The sequence below is a fragment of the Parasteatoda tepidariorum genome, chromosome 1 (assembly GCF_982258835.1).
Source record: "Parasteatoda tepidariorum strain Cologne lab strain chromosome 1, Ptep-v5.0, whole genome shotgun sequence".
In the NCBI taxonomy this organism is placed as follows: domain Eukaryota; kingdom Metazoa; phylum Arthropoda; class Arachnida; order Araneae; family Theridiidae; genus Parasteatoda; species Parasteatoda tepidariorum.
Window position 1 is genome coordinate 79477081 of NC_141755.1, and position 22395 is coordinate 79499475.

A 22395-nucleotide genomic window follows, 5' to 3' on the forward strand; every position below is an offset into this window, starting at 1 on the left:
ATAAAAATAACATGGGAAATTACAATAAAGAACTTAACTCAGTAAAACATAAAGATCATTTAAAGCTATAATATTCAATAATTTTGAGAATTTCTTAGTTCAGATTATCATAAATTACATAATAAGATCTTAACAATGAAAAATTTACATTATCAAAACATTTTAACTACACTTTTCACAAAAAAGTCTTTTTTTTTATCAGCGTCAAACTTATTTTATAAAATAATTATTATATTTGAAATGATGAGAACACATCTTAAAAACACCTCATTCCCCTGTTGAATGCACAACTTTAGGTGAAGCGCCATCTATCATTTTAATTGATAGTGTAATGTTCAAGAGGAACCCTGATCATACAAAAATAGGCAGTTCAAAACCAATTGTTATTCAGTTGCTGGTTGGTTGAAATTACATGCCTTTTGATTGTTGTTGATGTGTTGTAAACTTTTAACTTTTTAAATTCATCAAACGAAATTTGACAGTTTCCTTTAATAATGGCTTCAGTGGTCGATAAAATCACGGCGATTGAGGCTGAGGTTTGTGTTTTTAATTATTTTGTGTCTGTAAACGTTAAGTTTCATTAAATGTGTTAAGCCATGATGAATTAGAAAAATTTGCATTACCTTTGAGACTTAAGATAAGGAGATTATATTACAGTTCTATACTTCATTAATTTAGTAATAGGTTTAATATTTTCGGACACTAAGTTTTGAAGTAATCATTTTGCAATGTTAAAAGGTTATGGAATTTTAGCGTGTCATATAAACGAAACATATAAATGTCTGTTGATTGAAGTTATTTAAAATTTTGATAGTTTTCATCTCAAAGTTACTTAATTTAGTCACAATTTTAATGCCCGTTATGCTTATTTTTAAGATTTATGAAAGGAATTTTTTTTTTTTAATGTCCTACTTTATTTGTTAGACAAACGATGATAAGTTAGAATAATGTGATGATTGATGTGAATTTTTTTCTTTCTTGCACATTCTTATCACAGGCTTCGATCATTTCCTTAGGGGGGGGGGTAACAGAACATGGAGTAACAATAGTTCTCTCAATTCCACCAATAAATTCTTTTTCTCCTGTCTATTAATGTTTGCAAAAGGATTTTTTAGAATTTCTTAATAAATTTTTACCTTTCATGTGTTAAAATTATCATTTATGAAAATTTTCATCATTTATTTAAAATAATAGTATAAGTCTTCTACAAGTATGTTTGCGTTCTTGTCTTAGGAAAATTCAAACTTAATGTGCAATATAATTACAGATAATTTTGTATTATTTACAATGTTGACAATCAATATTATTACTTTTAGTCGTAAACTATTTAAATAAAAAATATATTAATTCAATCAATCCTATTTCTAACTTTACTAGATGGCCAGAACTCAGCGTAATAAAGCAACCATGGGTCATTTGGGATTATTAAAAGCTCGTCTTGCTAAATTAAAAAGAGAATTGATGACTCCAAAAGGTGGCGGAGGAGGTCCAGGGGAAGGTTTCGATGTTGCTAAAACTGGTGACGCTAGAATAGGATTTGTTGGTAAGTGGAACTTTATTACATATTTTTATTGCGGGATTAATATAAAGTATTCAAAAAAGTTCATGCGTGCCTTAAAAAGACTTAATTTTGCATCATAACATCCAACACATTAGTCCCTATTTTGGGCTTAAAGCTTTTTTTTTTTTTTTTTCGAAATAAGTGTTAAAAAATTAACACTTTTATATTATTTTATTGTTTTTTTTTTTAATGTGGATTTTCTTGCTACTCTGTTATTACATGATATGAATTTGAGTGTTTTGACACACTTAGTATGCAACTACTTTATTGTGACTTTATGTTATTAGATGATAGCTCTTTCTGCGGTTCTTTATCATTTTTAAGACTTTTCTACTTGGTAATATATTTATGTTTAATAGAATTCAAATAAAAATGGCAAAACCTTAGATCAAGCTAACTAATGTTTCTATTTGTAGGATTTCCTTCTGTTGGCAAATCAACGCTTATGAATACCTTAGCTGGTGTCTTTTCTGAAGTTGCAGCTTATGAGTTTACAACATTGACTACGGTGCCTGGTGTTATTAAGTATAAAGGGGCAAAGATGCAACTTTTGGATCTCCCTGGAATTATAGAAGGTGCAAAAGATGGTAAAGGTAGAGGAAGACAAGTAATAGCTGGTAAGATCTTTATAAATGTTGTAGATTTTGGAGAAGATATGTGAGATTTACTGACAGAAATTTTCTTAATCTGTAGAAACTGAAAGTTTTTAACCAATTATTGTTACTTATTACATGTAAGCAATAAATATCTAATTATATGTTTAAAGATATTTAATTTTAAATATTTGTTTCATTCTAACTGAAATGTCATAATTCGTTATATTTTTAAGTTCATAATATTTGTTTTCTTACTTATTAATAAATCTAGTTTTTAATAGATTGCATTGCTTATGTGTCACTGATTAGGCTGTTATTTACTGAGTAAGCTTTGATAACCTCCATGCATATGTTATTTTATATCAGTGCAATTTGAGGATAGCCTTTTTGACCGATCACTAAATTAATTGCCAGTGGCAACTCCAGTTAGGATTGCTGCTCAAACAATGCGAGAAATAGGACGGTCTAAGCTTATTCTGTTATAGTGGTTTTCAAATTAAACAGTGTTATCTATCAAATAAGTTTCAAGGGAACGTATACACATTGACATAATGAAAATATTGAAAATTATGTTTTATTTTTAATATTTATGAGTGCCAGTTTACCATAAATACTTTTTAAGTATAAATAAACTCATCATCGCTAATACTTTTTGATATTCCGTATTTTTCTTACGTGACAGATATTACTTCTATAACCAGGGAGAAAGTTTATGAATTATCTTATTCTGTGATTTCTTGAATCAATGCTCTCTAGATTTACTGAATAAAGACTAGTATATGGCCAGGTTAGTTGTCGCTGATGCTTCTGTCAGCCAGCCAGCACATTCAACCAAATTTTGCTATCAGCGTTGACTCTTTATTCCTTGTTCCATTGAAAGAAGAGAAATGGATAAATTTTCTCTCTTCCTTATCAGTTCTTGTTGATTCATATTTTTTGGGGGGTTTTAAGTTCAGCCACTAGGTGTAGTAAAATAGCACATAAATACATTGGCGTAGCTGTTGGAAAAATAAAACAAATCTGGCTTCTGACTACAAGCTGGCTATCCTACCAATACTGTATAATCCAATGTGCGGAATAATAAATTGCATGTTGGTTATTCTTAAGAAACTAAAGAATTTGTAGTTTAGTATGAGAGTATGAGCTAAGAGTATGCATTTTTCTTAGTAATAAAGTAGGCTGTATAACTGGTGAGAACCTTTTTGAAGAGTAAAATTCCATTTTAAAGTTAATTTGGGAATTTAAGTTTAAAAAGTAAAATCATATTGCCTACTCCTAAAATTACTAATGGTTTGAAAAGACGATTTAAGAAAAGAAAAAAAAATGCACAGTTTTCTACGTTCTGTTGAGAAATCAGATGATTTACTGTTACAAAATTTCAAATCTAGTTGTAAATTTCTACAAAAGTGTTGCTAGCTATGTTATTTTTTTTTTTCGCATATCAAATCATCATAATAATTAAAATTTTTGTACCAAGGTCTGTTAATTTTATCCTCAGACTATGGTTGCTGCAAATTATAGTTATTAAAAAAGATTTTAATAGTTTTTCTTAATTAGCAGTGACATCTGTTGACAAACTTTAATAATTCTCTGGTTTATTTAAGCAGAAATTAGCAAAATGTGTCTTTTTATTTCTTTCTGTTTTTCTTATATTGATTTTTGAATTCCTTAGTCATTTTCAGAACACCTGATGTATAGGATGTTTAGTAATCTTAAAAAATTTGTTTATAAATCTTTTTGGAATTATGTTTGTTTTTCCCCCCCTCAGAATTTCTAAAATATTTGAAAATAGTGATTGTCATTTTTATGCTTCATGTATCCTACCTATTATTGTTTCTGTTTTCCATTCTTTAATATTGTTTATTATTGTATCAACTAATAGTTTTGGTCTATGTATTTCAGTGGCACGTACCTGCAGTTTAATCTTTATCGTATTGGATGTCTTGAAACCATTACTTCACAAAAAACTTATTGAACATGAATTAGAAGGTTTTGGTATCAGGCTAAATAAAGAGCTGCCTCAAATGGTTTTAAGAAAAAAAGACAAAGGTGGAATTAATCTTCAAACCATGGTAAAACTATACTTTCTCATTTTTATTTCGTTAAAAATATGTTATTCATTTAGTTTTTATTTGTTCTTGTTTTCATAATTTTTTAATTTCCATTTAGAAATTCTTGATATTTTGCCAATTTCTTTTTCTAAAGTTTATGCAACAATTTAAAAATGTTTTATGCTGAAAAAAAAACATTTAATACAACACAAAAATACTAACATTTTAACAAAATAGATTTTAGTTTAAACTAACATGCAACCGTATATTTTTTTATTTAATAACTTTATCACATATTTCCATTTATTTCTAAACATTTAAAATATTTAAACCTTTCAAAGAGATATTATTGTGGAAAGTGTTCAACTTTGCACACAATTCATCCAGCTACCAAAGCAAAATTGCAATGACATGTCTTGGAATCATTGTCAAGGATGTTTCCCCGGCCATTGCCAATAGCAAATTGTGCAGCTCTAGCTCGGCATAAATAAAGTACCTATCATGAGAGAGGTACAAAACTTTGCTAGTCATTAAGTACACTGAAGAAATATAAAGTAGTTTTGCTTGTACGTTCAGTAAAAAATATATGTATATTCCAGGAGCAATTTGCCATTACTTTATTTACAGTCCTCAACTATCAAGTTTTTAACTTATTGAACTAATTACTTTATTCTTTTAATTGATTGATTTAAATTGCATTGAATAAGGTGCTGGGATAAACATTAATTCAAATAGGCAGGATTAATGGCGTTTTTTTTAAAAACAAAAATGCCCTTTTTTTTTAAAAGAGTAAATCCTGTAAGATATCTTGACTGGTTAATTGACTGTATATTCTTTTTTTTTTAATCTCTCCTTTAGGTGCCTCAAAGTGAGTTGGATTTGGAGACAGTTAAAACTATTTTATCAGAATACAGAGCTCACAATGCAGATGTTGTTTTAAAAGGCGATTGTACTTCTGATGAACTTATTGATGTTATTGAAGGAAACAGAGTCTACATCCCATGTATTTATGTGTTGAATAAAATTGATCAAATATCTATAGAAGTAAGTAAATATTTTGAAGTTTAAAATATGTCTTACATTATTTTGAATTTAAATATTGTGACATACTCTATAATTTTAAAAGAATGATTGATACATGCATATTTACTGCAGAGGTCTCCTTAGAAATAAAAAGGGCAGTGGCACTTCCTGTCACAAAAGGGCACTTTGAATCTTGAAAGGGCAATCACTTAGCACTGTAGAAATGTATCAAAATGTGCAATATTATGAAATAACTGAATTTGATCCTCAACAGTTTTTAAATTACCCTCTTATACTATTTTATATATATGTTACCGGCGAAGTATGAAATGATTTATATTTCACACATTGCCTAGGCATTCTATAGAATGCCAAATGCCATTTAGGCAAAGTATGAAATAAACATCCTGATGAGGTTATTATGTAAATGATGTGATTGATCGAAATCGGTGGTTGTTGACTTTCACTGGTGAATGTTGACAATCACATCGCTTTGGTGAATGTTCGAAATATTTATTACATCCGATTTGATATTAATTTATTCGTGGATATAATTATATTTACTCGATATTTTAATACTTACTGACGATAGATTAGAAGAAACATCAGTGTTTGGAGCATCAGGCAATGGCACTTGATCTTAAAAAAATATCAGTGTAGGGTATACCGGGCAGTGGCACTGAACCTTAAAAAAATCAGTGTAGGATATACCGGGCAGTGGCACTTGACCTTAAAAAATCATCAGTGTGGGATATATATTGACAAACTCCGAAAAAAAAGATAATTATAAAAATTTAGCCAGTTAAAAATAATCTTAACAAAGTAAATACTGTAATTGTAATCAGAATTATACCTATAAACACAGATAATTTTACCAATGTGTAGTTATTATTTAAACAGTCAAATAATTCTTTTTGAAATGAAATATGACTAAAAAGGCAGTGTTTTTAAGGGATGGCGACTTTTGTTTACAAAAAGCTACTAAACTACTTTTTACTTTACTATTAAGCTACTTTTGTTTACTAAATTTTTGTTTTTAAAATTTAGAAATTTTTATGTTTGGTTACTTCAGCAATCATACACACCCGACATATCCATAAATTTCTTATCTTCTAATTAAAAATAGTGGGTCATTTTATACAGTGGGATGTATGGTTATTTTAATGTCTAAGGATAAAGATTACGTCTATTAATTTATTATACATTAGAAGCATTAAATTAGCGTTTATCAAAATTCTGTAATAGAACACATTGCAAATAGAATGCATGCATAAATTAATTTTACAATTACTGCAAAAATTATTTGATTAAAATTTGGCGTAAGTAGCTAATTTTAATTCAATTTATTGCTTTTATTTTTACTAAATGTGAAATTTATATATATATATATATATATATATATATATATATATATATATATATATATATATAATGGTTTTTACAAGTAACAAGTTTCACAAGTAAGATATAAGATAGCTAACTCAGGGTTCCCACGGTCCTTGAGAGTCCTTGAATTTTTTTGTTGCTAAATTTAGGTCCTTGAAAGTGCTTGAAAAACGTCTTAGGTCCTTGAAAAACTTGATAGGTCCTTGAATTTGTTCAATACTGCCGACGGCCCTTTTTATAAAACACCCGCGGATCTTTCTCGTTCTTTCTGTTTTGTTCCCGAGCTCTCTCACGTGGTTTTTTACGCCACTGTTTCTAACCGGGCCTACCGTCTTGGTGTCTGCCAAGCGCGCAGAGCACAGCAGACAATCAATGCGTTCGGGGCGAAACTCCACTTCATCTTCTGTCGCATATGCTTAGATCTTCTTTTTTCTTATCGAAACTGGAATACTCTCGAATTTCGTAACAATATGTACCTTGTAGTTTTCAATAAATTTGCCGTTTTACCATCCGCACTTGTCCTTACGTTTGCGTCATTTCAAAACTTTATTGTAAAGCGTATTCGCAAAGGCACGACTTCGTATTTGTGTTATGTAGTTTAGATTAGTTATGCCTGGGAAGTGCTATTTTAATCCCCAATGGATGGATAATAAAGCTTATAAAGAATGGATTTTATCGATGCCCGAAAAGAAGTTCAGAGCCAAGTGCCGATTATACATGAAGGAGATCGATATCGCGAAAATGGAAGAATCTGCTCTGAAATCACACATGAAAGAAAGGTAAAACAAAAAAGCAGTCTCATGCCCTGAGTTCTCTTTTTCCAAAGACATCAACATCTAATTCATCTGGTGTAAATACTCCTTCAACATCGTGTGCCCCATGTGAAACAGAAACTTTAGTGGCCGAGGTAACATTGTCTTCTTATCTGGTCAAAAGGAATGTGCTTGATGCTGAAATTCTCTGGAGTCTGAAGTGCATCACTAATAATTATTCATGTAACTCCTGTGAAGGGATTAGTAAATTGTTCTCCAAAATGTTTGCTGATAGCTGTATAGTGAAACAATTTTTTTGTAGTGCCACAAAGTGAGCCTATTTGGGCTCCTTTGGATTGGCACTATACTTCAAAGGGATTCTTATAAATGAGCTGAAGAATGTTGATTGCTACACTGTACTCTTTGATGAGACGTTAAATCAGTCTCTACAATCTAAGCAGATGGACATTATGGTAAGGAATTGATAATAAAGTTTGCACTGAGTATCTTACCTCCCAATTTATGGGTCATGGAACTGCAGAAAATATTTTGTCCTCTTTTTACAAATGCATGGATGATGGTTAGAAGCTCTCTAAAATACTTCAATTATCCATGGATGAACCCTATGTCAATTGGAAATTCTATTAGAAGCTTCAGTTTGAATTAAAAGAGAAATATTCCCACCAGGTCATATTCATTGGCAATTTTGGATTACACATAACGAATAATGCTTTTAAACATGGTGAAAATGGGATATGTTCCTTCTAATTTTTATTTTCAGAAATAATTGTTGCTGCATAACATTTAGAGAAGGTTGTGTAAATTATGGATGAATAATTTCAGAAACGATGTTTAATAGAGGAGAGGAGGGGGTAATGGAATAGTCATGGAATGTGGAATACCTAAGATTTAGCTCTGTCTTTCATGCAGCCTTCACATGGAAATACACATGATTAAAGGATTTCACCATTAACACCTCATTACCATTAGTTATAGATTGTGCTGAAAATGATTTTGTGAATTAATATGCAAAACCAGTAGGGTTGTTTTTAAAAAAATATAAATTTTAGTCCATAATACATATACTCTCTTCTCTCTATATAGGCAAAGCATTTAGGTATTATATTTGAAATTAATTATTGCCACAACAAGCATTGTTGCTTCTAGTAAAATAGAAGAGAATAATTTTTAAAATTGGTCTTAGATTAAGGTCCTTGAAAATTTTGTTGAGGTCCTTGAAAAGTCCTGGAATTTCAATCTCATAGAGTGGGAACCCTGTAACTATATGACAAATCTAACTCGAATAAACTATGCTTTATTAAAACTTTTTTGGTTTTCATGCAAATCATTGCTTCTATCAATAATTTATGTATTATGAAATCTACTTATCAAAGCTTCATTTCATGAAATTTAATATTTTACAATATGTATCATTTAATAAATTTTCTATTAAAAAGTTTAATTGTGTATTTTATTAAAAAAAATATTTCTAATGAAATATTGCAGTGCCTAGTCAAAATATAATCTAAAAATTTTTTGAAGTTATCCTGGAAAGCATGGGAAAGTGAGGAAATTTTGCTTCTAAAATTGAGTGGAAACCCTTAGTGTAATATCAATAGACATCTGAAATAAATTGTGAAATAATTGTTGAATTTGAATTACAATCCATTATTGTTTTACTAGTGGTTTTTTAGTATATTTACATTTAAAATTTTAATCATTTTGATCTTTTATTCTTTTTCTTTCATATAGGAATTGGACATAATTTATCAAATACCCCATACAGTTCCATTATCAGCTCATCATAAATGGAATTTTGATGACCTATTGGAGAAAACTTGGGAATACCTAAAGCTAATTAGAATGTAAGACGATTTTCCAATAGTGAGTGATCCTGTAAATTTTAACAGCCTGTTAATTAAATCTGATTTTAATATTAAATAATCTCTTCAGGGCTGATTGCTTTGTGGTGTGAAGAAAAAAGACTTAATTTATTCAAATGTAATTTGTTGATTTTTATATTAATAGGAATTGACAAATCAGAAAAAGGGGGAGAAATAATAAAAATTCTCAAAAGAAAATAATGAACACATTTATGGCTGTTGAGCATTAATCTTAATTTGTGAGTGAAATAATTTTCCTTTCTGTAATAAATTGGATATCAGTCAAATTTTACTTTTGTTGCAATCTGGAAACATAAAATTATAAACATATAATATTTTTTATACACTTGCCGGAATGTTAATTGTATTTAAGTAAAAACACCTCGATTACTAACTATTTACAAATGTGTTCGTTTATTGATTTCTTATTAAAATAAAAGCTACCATAATATGTTTAATACATCTATTATTTTTATCAACTATTAAGGTTCTGTTAGAAAAAAAAATACCTAACTAAATGCCAAACAATTACTTCATCCTTTTTTTTTTTAATATTTTTAATTGTACATCAAAACTAATATCAGTTCAGCCAAATCATAAAATTTTTGTTTGTCTTGTTAAGGGATTCTATAATGAATTATTAAAGTTATTATCAATTTTTTTATTATTATTATTGTCACTTATTATAACTATAAAAAGCTTAACATCCACAGACGTGTGAAAGGTTAAGTTTCTTATATTATATTCTTCTTTGTTCTTATATTCTTCTTTTGATCTAAAGTTAACCAATAAAAATTAAAATCTATAAGAGTGGGCAGTTAACAAAGTGGGAAACTTAACAATTTCTCCATTTTTTGTTCTCGGTTGAAGAATTATTTTTTGTCCTGCAAATTTACTTTTTTAATTTAACTTTTCCTAACCTTAATCCTTTCCGATTCTTTTTTTGTTCTTTAACTATAAGTTTATCATAGTTTTAAGTTCAAGAAGATCCAAATAGCATATATATATCTATACATACAATTTCGAAGCACAATATTTCTAAGATTGTTAAGCTGCGGTGTATGTATGAGCAACAGAAAACAATTGATTTATGTTTGTGTTAATATATATGTTGTTAATTATATTTATGTGTCATTGACTTTTTTATCCCAAAACAAGATTTATTGTTACATGTTTAAGAAACTTCATTTTTAGGTTTTATTGCCTATCTTAATACCTTCTGTATTTCTTTCGATTATTGTGTATTTCTGTTAGAATTGTAAAATTGATATTAACATATTTTTTATCTTATTATTTTTTGTTTCCCTCTTGCTTAAAGCTATATTTATTTTCTAGATACACTAAACCTAAAGGACAGTTACCCGATTATGAATCTCCTGTTATTCTAACACATGATAGATGTACTGTTGAAGCCTTCTGTAATAAGCTTCATCGAACAATTATGAAAGAATTTAAATAGTGGGTATCAATTATTTGCATGATGTTTTCTTTTATAATCAGGGATTTGCTGATTTGCAGTTTTCTCCTTGATGTTGTTCATTTTTTTCTGCTTTTAAAACAATTTTTTTTCTAACATTCATCAAAAAGTAGGAATTTTTTCTTGTGGAGAGAAAATAGAAAATCTCCCTTGCATGTTACATGTGCCGAGCAAAAATTTTCAATTGTGAAACCAATGCTAAAAGAAATGTAAATTTGAAATATGGAAAGACAAGCCTGTTTCTATATTTCAAATTTAATTAGGAAACCTTACTTTTGTGTGTATTACAAATTGATAGTCAAAAAGTAATTTGTACAATTAGAGTAAATAATTACAAAACAAAGGGGGGAAAAATTGATTCTATATAGTTAGTAACTATATTTACTGAACCAGTATTTAGCTAAGGTTAAAAAATCAGTGATTACTTGCAATGGAATGATGAAACACTGAAAAAAATTGGTTTAGGTGTGCATATGATAGTACTTAAATAATTGTTGTTGTTTTTTTAATGAAGAGCAAGACAATTTTTTCATTATTTAATAAACTCTCCTTTCTATGATATTTTACATTTTTCTTGTCCTATCCACTTAAATTTGAAAATAAAACATTATCTTTGTCTTATCATTATTTACTAAAGACATTTTGCAGTTTTTATATTTTCTTTAAAAGTATTTTCCATTTTACAAAGTTTCTCAAATTTGTGTTGAAATTTGAATATTCATTGTTTTTTTTTTTAAAATCGCTTTGGTGCATCATTAATAAAGCAAAAACAAATTTTTAGCATATGAGGCTTAGTTTCAATATCATTAATTTTTGAAATTTTATGTTCATGATTTTTGATTTGCTTGTTAACCTTTTGCTTAGGGCTGGTGCAACATGTGGACCACATGTAATGGTACACCATAAGCAAAGGGTTAATGTTATCTACTTATCCAATTTTGTGTAGCAATTTTATCAGGAATATCTTTTATGTTTTTCCAAATTTTCTATTTTTCTCATAAATTTTATAGCATTGTTCAAGTCTTAATCAAATTTGCATTACGTTACGTAATTATATTATTTATAATAAATTATCTTTCGCTCAAATGATATTTAATTCGAATAATTTGAAATATATTTGATATTTTTGTAGAATGTGAAATATATTTGATATTTTTTTTTTATATGTAAATAATATTTTATTGTTAAGAATGGTAGCTATTAATACTCATCTGTTAAAAAAAAGTCCGGAAATTTTGTGTTTCTAAGTGCTTTATATGTGTCATTTTTTTTTTTTTTTTTGTAACTAAAAGAATTTTTATTTATTTTATAGTGCTTTAGTTTGGGGTTCATCTGTAAAGTATAATCCTCAGAAAGTTGGAAAAGATCATGTTTTAAATGATGAAGATGTAGTCCAAGTTGTTAAAAGGTTATTATTATTAGTAGTAGTATTAAAAAATGTGTGATTATTACATATAAGATTTCATTTACTTCAAAAAATTGTAAAAGTGGAAAAAGTAGACATATTTTGAGAGCTCAAAAATAGATGCTCATCCTCAAGACTTGCCAGGTGTAAATGAGGAAAACAATAGATTTAAAACAAAAGACAAAATAAAATTAGTGTAAAACAATTCTTTTAATGACAAATTATTTCAAACACTGTTGCAGCTCATCTTGATATCCTGGGATCTTATTTCCTCCATATTAATGCTGATTCCTTTGTTCACGATATGAGTTCTTAACCACCTCTCTTTAGCTTGTGAAATTTTATACTGCTCTGATTTGCCTCTCTTGGCCACTGTTTTTCTAATTTTGATTTTTAACTTTATTTATTCATTTTTTGTTAGTACTTTACATTTTCAATTTTACCCTTGGCTACTGCAAGTTTTATAAATCAGTTTTTCTTCTTTATTATTTTCCATTTTTTGTGTTTGCAACTTCATATTTTCTGTTTCAAATATCTTTTGTTTTTTCTTGTTCGCATTTGGCAAGTCTTCAAAATAGGTGCCTATTTTTGAGCACTCGACACATTTTGACTTTTGTATATGCTTGCTTACTTTACCTTACATATTTTATCACCAAGCATAATTAGACTGCAGAGTCGATGTGACTGTTGACTTATTTTTTTTTTTTAAAAAAAGGTTTATGCGAATAGATGCATTTCCAATTTATTTAAATTCATTAGTTTATTCTTTAAAATACTCGTGAAAGAAATTTGGAAAACAAAATCAAATGCTGTATCCATTTTCTTTAATAACTGTGTCCATTTTCCTAAACAAAATTTAAGAAGTATCTATTTTCATAAACAAGCATTTCAAGCTTTGTCAAGATTTAAAAACTCGCCAACATAAATTCCTTTTTTTTTAGTTCAAACTACATAATATATTTTTTCATTAGATATTTTATGATTAAAAGTTTTCCTTCTATTAAATCTTTCTAGAAATTGCTTCAATGTTAGGTCTGTTTATTTTATTTACCGATTTTATATATGTATTCTTTTATTTTTTTGCAGAGTTTGAAAGAGATTCCGGCGGAGGAAGAAATGTTGTAATAAAGTGAAATTTATATTCACTGCTTAATTTGTCTTAATTATTACAAAATGTGTGTATTTCTCTTAATTTAATGCATTTGAACCAATACAAGTACAACAGTTAAGAAATGAGTATAACTAATAACTGTGTGAAAATAACTAATAAACCATCTCTGTTATACTGTAAAAATAACGCTGCCTTACAAGAAAATTCAAGCAATGACACCATTCCACTTTATGCTAATTTAAAATGGCATCCTGCAAAATATTACCTCTGTTTCTTCTGTGTATGCACTTTTCTAGTTTTATGGCTATATAATGTATTGTAACTTATAATCAGTCGTGTAAAGTGCACACAAAAAAGCAGTCCAGATTAACTTTTCTCCAATTTCTTGAACTCAATCTTAATGATTCAAAGGGTTAAACTCAAATGTGTTACAAGTTAAGGCAAGCGAGCTATCAAGAGTTATGAGTCCTTAATGCTAATTTTACTTTTTGCGTCTTTCAGCATATCTTGAGAATTTTTAAGCGAAAGGAAAAATTTTTGCACTAAATTTTTTTTTATCTATAGATAATTTCATGCAAATAAAATAATAACTTTTAGTAAATGTTTATTGTTTTATTCAATAGTAGAAAAAAGTTTGAATTTTAAGATATACAATTTTTGACATCTTAACAAATGTAATTTTACATGGCAAAACTTGAAAGAAACTGATCAAATAATTCCTGAAAAATGAAATTTTAAAAAGTAGTAATTTTGAAATTTGATTTCTCTGAAACTATTCGACAGATTTCTCTCAATTTTTATTTTGCCGCACAAAATGATGTAAAGAAAATTGTATACCTTAAAATTCAAATATTTTTTGCTATTATTAAATAAAATAATAAATATTTACTAAAAGTTATTTTTTGCATGGAACTATCTTAGGATAAATGAATCAAAATTTTCTTAAAAAGTTCTCGAGAAATGGTGAAATACGCAAAAAGTAAAATTATTCAGTGAAAGAACATTTTTGTATCTGATTTTGTAATTTAAAATATCGTCTGCACTAATTAATTAGCATATTTGGGGTTTACCCTTTGAACCATTAAGATTGAGACCTGGAATGTAAAGATGTGATCAGTAGACCAAAGATTATTTAGAGTGATCCCCTTTTTTTTTTGTTTTTTTTTTTTTTTGCTTACTGTACATAGATTTCGATACATCCCTTCCCAAAATTCTCAGGCCCTCTCTTAGACTTTTGGTAAAGGTATATTCAGGTACTTATGATCATTAATTGAATTGTAATTTAGGATAGTAAAAATTGTAATTGCCGTGAACATTGTATACATTTATCACATTGAAATGAAATTTATTTTAATAATACATAAAAATAGCACGCTATCTTTCAAAAGTTATATTCAATGTTCAATGTAGAGGAATTATTTATAAATTGAATTAAAAAAATATTTTTATTATAAACCAGAGTTATTTATATTTTCGAAGTGTGCCTCCCCTATGCTGCTGAAGTGGTAAATACGCCTCTGCATATAAAAGTCATTGTCTGGTGAATCATTAAAACATTAAGTTGGGGGTTAAATTGGTATCAAAACCATCTCTTTTCTAAATTTTTCTTTCCTTTGAAGCTTTAAAAACAGGAGCCTGGAATAATTCTAAAAGCTTTTTTTAATTTGAATTTTATCTATAATATTCAAAATGAATTTTTTTTTCTCTCATATTCTTCAGAGACGTTGCCAACTAAGCACAATTTTCATCCTATTGCTATTTAAATACCTTTTTCCTCAAGAGCTGCTTTCCATACATCCGAAAGCCTATCTCCAAAATCCAAAATTTTTTCAAACTGAATGTAACGGAAGTATTCCAATCTATGACTGTAAAATAAATGATGAAATTAATGACATATTCTGCACAATGCTAAACTTGCATATTATATTGTAAGCGAGGAAAAAAAGTACTCTCAATAACTTTTCATAATTAATGGGGTTTTCATGTATCAAATGCCCGATATGAATAGTTCAAGGTGTATATTCTAATTTGTGCTGTCAATATTTTAAGTTTCAAGTGTAGTTTTCTTTTTTTTTTGCCAGCAGATTCAAATTCTTGATATTGAATAAATGGGAGATGGCTGCAATCTATAAAGTATTTTCTCAAATTATTAGGAGAGCAGTCACAAGTTAAGTTTTCTTGATGTCAATTAATAATGTCTTTTGCATATTTTTCCATATCTTGGTGAACTTTTTAAGCAACTGAACTGAATGAAAAAAATAATTTTTAATCATTATTTTGTTTAAAAGTTGTTAGGATAATTTTAAATTGTAAAATATTTCTTAATAAAATCAATTACATAGTTCTTGAGAAAATTTTATAGTGGAACTTTATTAAAAACTTTGTAACGCAACTGTTGGGGTGATTTTATTCCAATTTTTTCAGTTAAAATTAACTAGCTATAAGCACCTTACAGTTCAAAAGTTTATCTACTATTATTAAATTAAATAATTAACAAAAAATTTTTTTGCATGAGATTATCTTTTTGGTAATCAAGTCCATGAAAAACTAAGAATATGAAAATCTAATCATCATAACTAAAGTTATTCCATGTAATATCCTTTTTTTTTGGGGAGGGGGGGCTCATGGTAAAAATAATTTTTTATATGGGTTATAATAAAAAAGAAGTATTTTTTAACCTTAAACATGCTGTATATATTCTTTTCTAATACTAACGTTTAAAACTAAATGCTAATCTACAAGAAGTCACTGTAACAAAGGTAATATCTCTTCATTTTGCGATTGCCAGTGACCAACTAGTGAAAATTATATAGAACACGGCTACCAAAATATCAAACCCTATTCGCTAAAAGTGGCGATTATGTTACAGACTTAATATATGAAAATAAAATACTCTCAGTTTGAGCAGATTCCATCGTTATAATTACTGATTTCTTTGTGGTTTGTAAAATTCCCATACTTTTTAAAACGTTTATATTACAGCACTGATATTACAAATTGCACTTTTAAATATTCAACTTTTGGGTGGATTCGATTCGTAACTATACCTTCCTAAATTCCAATAATCTTGTCGATCATTTTTTCCAGATTTATTACTACAATGGATTTCTACATGGTTTTTAAAATCTCAGTACGTTATTATACACGCAAACAATGATAAATCGCTCGTTTGTATAATCGCTTTTTGCGTGTCTCTAACCTAAAAGTAGGTACCATTTTTAATGATTCTGTCAAGCAGTGGTTAGTCTCAAGATGTATTGTTTGGCTCGCAGTACCTTTTTTCCTTAGTTATAAGAAAATTATCTTTTTAAAACTTAATAACATGATGTGAAGATTATTTTTTAACAAAATTATTTAAGAACTATATTATATCTAAATAAAATATGTATACATACAAATCTGGAGTTTGAAACTGCCCAGTTGGAACAGGGTTTAATGCCTCATACGTTCTATTCTTACCAGAACCGTGAATAGCGTATGCATTGAAAAGTTTTACATTTGGAGGGAAATATGATTTTGGTATTCTTGCTATGCCTGTCCAACTATTTCCTTCAATATTTGCAGTATAAACTAAAGGCAGACCAACCTAAAATAGTGAATACAATTTGAATAGGAAAAACTTGACATGTCAGGATTGCAAAAGCAGTTGTACACTCATTTAGCATAATTGCTTGTGTAGCAGATTACTTGTATCTCAGTTAGCATAATTGCAACAACTGTAAGCTGCCAGCTTGTACAGTTGTTGAAAAAGAGTTTACAAAAAAACAAGTAGGAGGAGTTTTTCTAAAAAATAAGCTGAATTACCAACACTTAAAAACATTAATGCCTAACTAATTGGCTGATACAGGGTTATATATTCTTATGCAAGTTGTTCCATAAACACCTCCCTTAATAAGTATTTTTGTAATCCCAATAAAAAACGAGAGCATATAATTATACGCATTTGGGGTCGCAAATTAATATTTAACCAACAAGCCATCGCAATCTGATAAATCATAGTATAGGAAGGGGAGTGTAATAAACAACAATACTGGATTAATTGAGAGAAGAAACAGAGGAGTTGAAAGTTGATTACTAGAAATAAGTTTCAACTTCTTTATTAACGATTGAGCGATTCACTCAAAATAAAGTCAAATCGATACACTTTTTGAATTACCTTAAATTTAATAATCAAAACACTTTACACCGTTTTTAATCGTAATAGTAAGGGCCGGCGCCGCTGTTTGGATGTTCAACTTGATGTTTCATTTTGCTTCGTTGCGAAGTGACTATGACTTTGAAATTACGAAGAATTGTAGAATAATGTACGAAGAACGATAGAATAAAAAATATTAATATTCCATAGTTAATTCGAGAATTAGTAACTGTTAAACTGGACGTAAAAAATACCGTACGAGCCGCTCTGCAAGGCCTTTTTCACGAATTTTTTTCGCACTTTTTTTTTAAAGATGCATTTTGTTTTACAAAGCCAAAACTATAAGATTTAAAAAGTTCAAATTTGCGATGATGCGTAAAAAAATGTGTAAGAAATTCGATGGAAAAAAAACTTATAGATTCGATTATTAGTTAGAGAATTATCAACTGTTAAACTTGTAGGAAAAAATAATGTTTTGGTCGATCTGTAGTCCGCTGTAATGCAACCACTTAGTTAAACCTGAAAGATCCATTTTTATTTGTGAGCTTAACGCGAATTGTGTTTCAAAATGTGTGATTTTTAGGTCATTCGTTCGAATGTTATTGCAAATTTTAGTGCTTTTTCGTAATTTTTTCTGTTTTTTTATTGTGAATATTAACTATTTAATATATATTGTTGAGAATTTATATTTTCCTGACGAGATCTTTAATTTTATAGGCGTGCTCCAATAGATCTCAATCAAATGTAGCAAAAAAAGAAAGAAAGAGAGATTGTTGTTGCCAGATATAAATCTTAACATTGATTATAAAAATAAAAAAATTCATAAAGAGGGATAAAAGTCGTTTTCTATTTGAATCACACAATCCGTACTATTTAGATTATTTTTCGAATCTAGTAAACCGTCTATTTCGTTACGATTAACATATTAACAAAATGTTCTTACAAAAAGTTACAATAATTGTATTATTTTGAAAACAAAATGTGGAAAATATTAACGTTTAAAGGGGAGGGGGATAAAACAATGATGAATGAGAATCAATTACGGGGATTGGCGATGAGCCGTCTAGTAATGAATACAAAATGGTAAAAAATTATAAATTAAATTTTTGCACAATTGCTAAATTATTTCTGTAGTAGAAAAACATTTAACAAATTTTTATATCTGCCAATAATTTATAACGAATTTAAAAATCAAGTTTGTGGATGAAATCGTAATGGTTTAAAAGCAAAAGAAAAAAAGGTTTCAAAATCAGTTAAGCCTAATTTTTGTTAATAAACAATAAAAATATTTTTTGGATCTTTTAAAGTAATATGTATCAATTTATGATACAAAACAAAAATGATAGTAAAACAATCATGGGGGTTGGTAAGCGAAGTTAGCTGGGGGCAGAATTTTTATGATGTATTTCTAAATTTAACATATAATCCTTACTTATATCCTTACTATAATCCTTACTAAGCTTAGATAATTCTTTCTGTAGAATTTAGTGAATTTTTTCGGCATTTTAAGGGATCTTGAGTGAACAATGTAGTACAAGACAATATAGTTACAGGAAAGATTAAATCTTAATCGTAAATAAGAGTTAACTTATAACCAAACAGTTTAACTAGTATTCACCTTCTAACAATTTTAATTTAACCTCCTGAAACTAGAGCTTTAAAATTAATCAACAAAATTAATTAATTCGATTCAAAATTTTTTGACTTTTTTAATTATTACGATTTTTTTTTTTTGTATATTGTTGAATATTTTTAGTGGTAATAAAGTAGAATCTACTGGATTCAAACAAAGAGTTATAAACTTAAGAAGATAAAATTAAGAGTTATAAACTGTAATGCGTTAAATAAATAAAAAATTGGCATATTCTAAAACTAATGAGCATTTCATAATATTTTTTAATTTTCTTTTCTGAATAATTATTTCTCCTCAAGAATTACAGAAATTTTTGATCAATAATTATCTATTTGATTTCTTCCCACATATATTGCTTCACATGGGGATAATATAACAGAATAGTAGAGCTCATTTTCAATTACACTGTAGAGATAAAATATATCTGGCCCTGCATGAATAATATGTCATTTAAATAAATATTACTATAAACTTAAAAAAAAAAATAGCTACGAATTAAAAATAATAAAATAGCGATCTTTTTAAGCTCGATTGCGGCATGGATCAGTTTTCCAAATTAAATATGACAGCTATGTGATTAAAAGATTAGAGGAAATTACGCCAATAAAAATATGGTTAAGTTAAAACTGTGCGAGAAAAAGAAAAGCGCGAATTGATTTATTGAAAATGTCGTTAATTTTTTGCACAATTGACTGCAAAATTAGTCATTTTTGCCTCTATTTTGGAAAAATTAGTAAATCCATTGATATTTTTACGTAGACAATCGCTTTGTAAAGACATATATTATCTTTTTTACAATATTATCTTTTAAGATAATATTATCTGTAAAGACAATATTATCTTTTAAGAGAAAAATAAACTATATTGGACTCTGGGTTTAAGAAGATCAAATAGTTTTTTACAACAATGCTGAATGAAACTAGCCAATAAATGAAATTTGAATGAATATGAGCCTATCTTACTTTAATTGCATTTTTTCTCCCTGCGAGCAGCAATACAAAATAAAATCCATGCCTGTAAGGAATCACAATTTATGGATATAAGTAAATCAGAATATACTTATTATACATTGCATCAATAAATTAAGACTATATATATCCCTAGTTAATACTATATTAGTCGAAGTTTAATAACTTACGGAGAAAACTCTAGCTCAAGGTATTTTTCAGCTTTTCCAAGAAAAAATGCTTCAACGACTATACAAAAAGAAAAACATGCATTTTAAATTACTGCGTATCCTAAATATGCCCTTACAATTTGAAAAATCAATCAGAAAGAGACAAAAATGTATGGTTAGCTGAGTTCTGCTTAAGAAATCAGAAACCTCTTTTCATCAAAAGTTTGGAAATCAGTGTCAACAGATGGTGCTACTGACTAAAAAACAATATTTTAAACTGCATGTCAGAGCATTCACAATTGTAAATATTTGCTTGGCGTATATAGTTTGTCTACGGTAAGAACTCCCCTCGACACTAAGTCTGAGATCGTCTCTGCTGCTTTGGAAACAAGAATAGCGTATTTCAGGGAGAGTAGCTTCTCTTCACTCTAGAACTAACACAATAGACCGAAGAAAAATATTCCCTTTAGCTCGCCGACCCGAGCCAAAACCTGTCCTAAACAGTGATCTCACACCCCTATGTGAAATAGTTTTACCTCGTTACCATGATCACCACCACGGGCCCAGACGAGTAGCTAGGGGAGTTCTTACATTAGACAAACTATATCTGTTATGAGGTAAACACTGAAAAAGCTTGAATTGATCTCTACTAGGTATCTGAATAACAGATTCAATGCTTTAAGCCCATTGTGGTTGAGAACCGGTGAAGAGAAGCGTAGGTTGCCGAGAATTCTAGAACTATTGAACAAAATTTACTTCTAACAATAAATAAGAGCGAATCTTAATGTTTTTTAACAGTAGTAAAATTATACAGAAATTTAATAAGAATTACCTAAAAACCGGTTATTGTTTTTATAGTAAATGAAAACGATTCGGCATTTTTAAAATATTTTTTATGAGCGCGATCACGACCATTCGCGATCGCAACACTCGAATACGCCATCTGGGGAGAGACCGGTTTCATGCCTTTAGCCCTTCTCCCTTCCCTCTCCTCCTCTTTTCAGTTGTATAGGAATGTACTACGGTATTTTCCCTTTTCTTAATATTTTTCCTTTTTATTTAATAAGAATATTTTTTAAAATTTCCATATAATTTTCTTTAGAACTATGTTTAATGTAGTTTTCAGTTCCATATAGTTTTTCAAGTTAAAAGATTTCAATCTATATGAAAATCAAGAGAGAACCTAACGTACTTCTTTCCTCTATGATTTTCCACACGCTAATGGGGAAAGCATGTGAAGTGTTGCCATAGGAAAAGAGTTCTGCTCTACGCCACCTGCAGCCCATTTCGATCGCCAATAGACCGTGAAAATGACGAGGTGAAGTTTCGCCCTCTATTTCTCCCTCCCGTGATATTGACGGGATGGAGTGTTCAGTAGTAACGCGCCAATAAGAAGAAAACTAATTCATTTCGTTTGCCCGGAAAAAAATTATGTCTCATTTTACACACCAGATGGCAGCACCAGGATATTTTTATGGTAATTGTAGATAGTCAGTTTATTTTAAACTAGATGTCAGCACTAATCACATACGTAATACAAATACAAAAGCCAAAAAATAGGCACTTTTATTACCGTTTTCTTGAAAATTAACCGATCGTTAAGGGTTAGATCGTTCGAACTAAGAGTTAAGCCTAACCTCGGGGTGTTAAGAGTTAAGCCTAACAGTTCAAGTTACTCTGTATCAGCAATACTGTAATCTATAGAGATCGTTAAGTGGTTCAGGTTAGTGGTAAGCTTACTCTCCGTCGATATGTCTCATTATTGACAAACAGTTTGTTAATTCTGACCTTCAGAGTGTGCTTTATGTTAAAAACAGTGATTATTTTAAAACTTACTTTTAGGACTTTCACTTGGCAACACTACTGTAACTAATTATAAAAGCTTTGAGGATAAATACTAGTTTCCTAAGCAGAACGTAGCATTTGGTTCCTTTCGTTTTTCCTTAATTGATTTTTCAAATCGATAGTCATGTTTGAAATACACAAAAGTATATTGATAAAAAATTATAGCATTGAACTCCGGAAATATTAAGTGCAATAAAGACATAGTTTACCTTCATAATCCCACAATTTGTTAAAGGATTTATCAGTCCCCCTGGGATTTGGTGGTGGATCATCATAAAATGGAGCTTTTATTTCCATAATCACAACATCATCTTCAGAATGCAATTTTATAATAGTCGCTTCATGATCGATTGGCTTATCATCCCAAGTTGTTAATATCGAGAATTCCATCCTGTTATATTAAAATTTATCTCTTGGTAA

General features: G+C 28.8%; 2 protein-coding genes across 2 annotated transcripts; one reads left to right on the forward strand and one right to left on the reverse strand.

The window, feature by feature from the left end:
- The first annotated feature begins 368 nt into the window (after nt 1-368).
- On the forward strand, nt 369-13287 carry 128up (GTP-binding protein 128up). Its single transcript, XM_087167394.1, has 9 exons — nt 369-536; nt 1378-1543; nt 1978-2178; nt 4060-4229; nt 5067-5252; nt 9122-9234; nt 10588-10710; nt 12042-12137; nt 13221-13287. The coding sequence occupies exons 1-9, from the start codon at nt 495-497 to the stop codon at nt 13225-13227; spliced, it is 1104 nt and encodes a 367-aa protein (XP_087023520.1). The 5' UTR covers nt 369-494; the 3' UTR covers nt 13228-13287.
- A 1654-nt stretch (nt 13288-14941) lies between these two features.
- On the reverse strand, nt 14942-22395 carry LOC107441707 (UPF0462 protein C4orf33-like). The gene is made up of 5 exons (XM_087167404.1): nt 22185-22395; nt 20152-20209; nt 19976-20027; nt 16641-16831; nt 14942-15110 (listed from the first exon to the last, which is right to left on the reverse strand). Exons 1-5 carry the CDS (start codon nt 22363-22365, stop codon nt 15005-15007), a joined length of 588 nt encoding a protein of 195 aa, XP_087023530.1. The 5' UTR covers nt 22366-22395; the 3' UTR covers nt 14942-15004.

Excerpts from the sequence above, each read along its gene's own strand:
- LOC107441707 (XM_087167404.1), bottom strand. The coding sequence starts at position 22,365 with ATGGAATTCTCGATATTAACAACTTGGGATGATAAGCCAATCGATCAT. Across the intron at positions 20,210-22,184 it reads CAAATTGTGGGATTATGAAG|TCGTTGAAGCATTTTTTCTT; the intron begins GTAAACTATGTC and ends CTTTTTGTATAG. Across the intron at positions 20,028-20,151 it reads CTTGAGCTAGAGTTTTCTCC|GCATGGATTTTATTTTGTAT; the intron begins GTAAGTTATTAA and ends GATTCCTTACAG.
- 128up (XM_087167394.1), top strand. The coding sequence starts at position 495 with ATGGCTTCAGTGGTCGATAAAATCACGGCGATTGAGGCTGAG. Across the intron at positions 537-1,377 it reads TCACGGCGATTGAGGCTGAG|ATGGCCAGAACTCAGCGTAA; the intron begins GTTTGTGTTTTT and ends TAACTTTACTAG. Across the intron at positions 1,544-1,977 it reads CGCTAGAATAGGATTTGTTG|GATTTCCTTCTGTTGGCAAA; the intron begins GTAAGTGGAACT and ends TTCTATTTGTAG.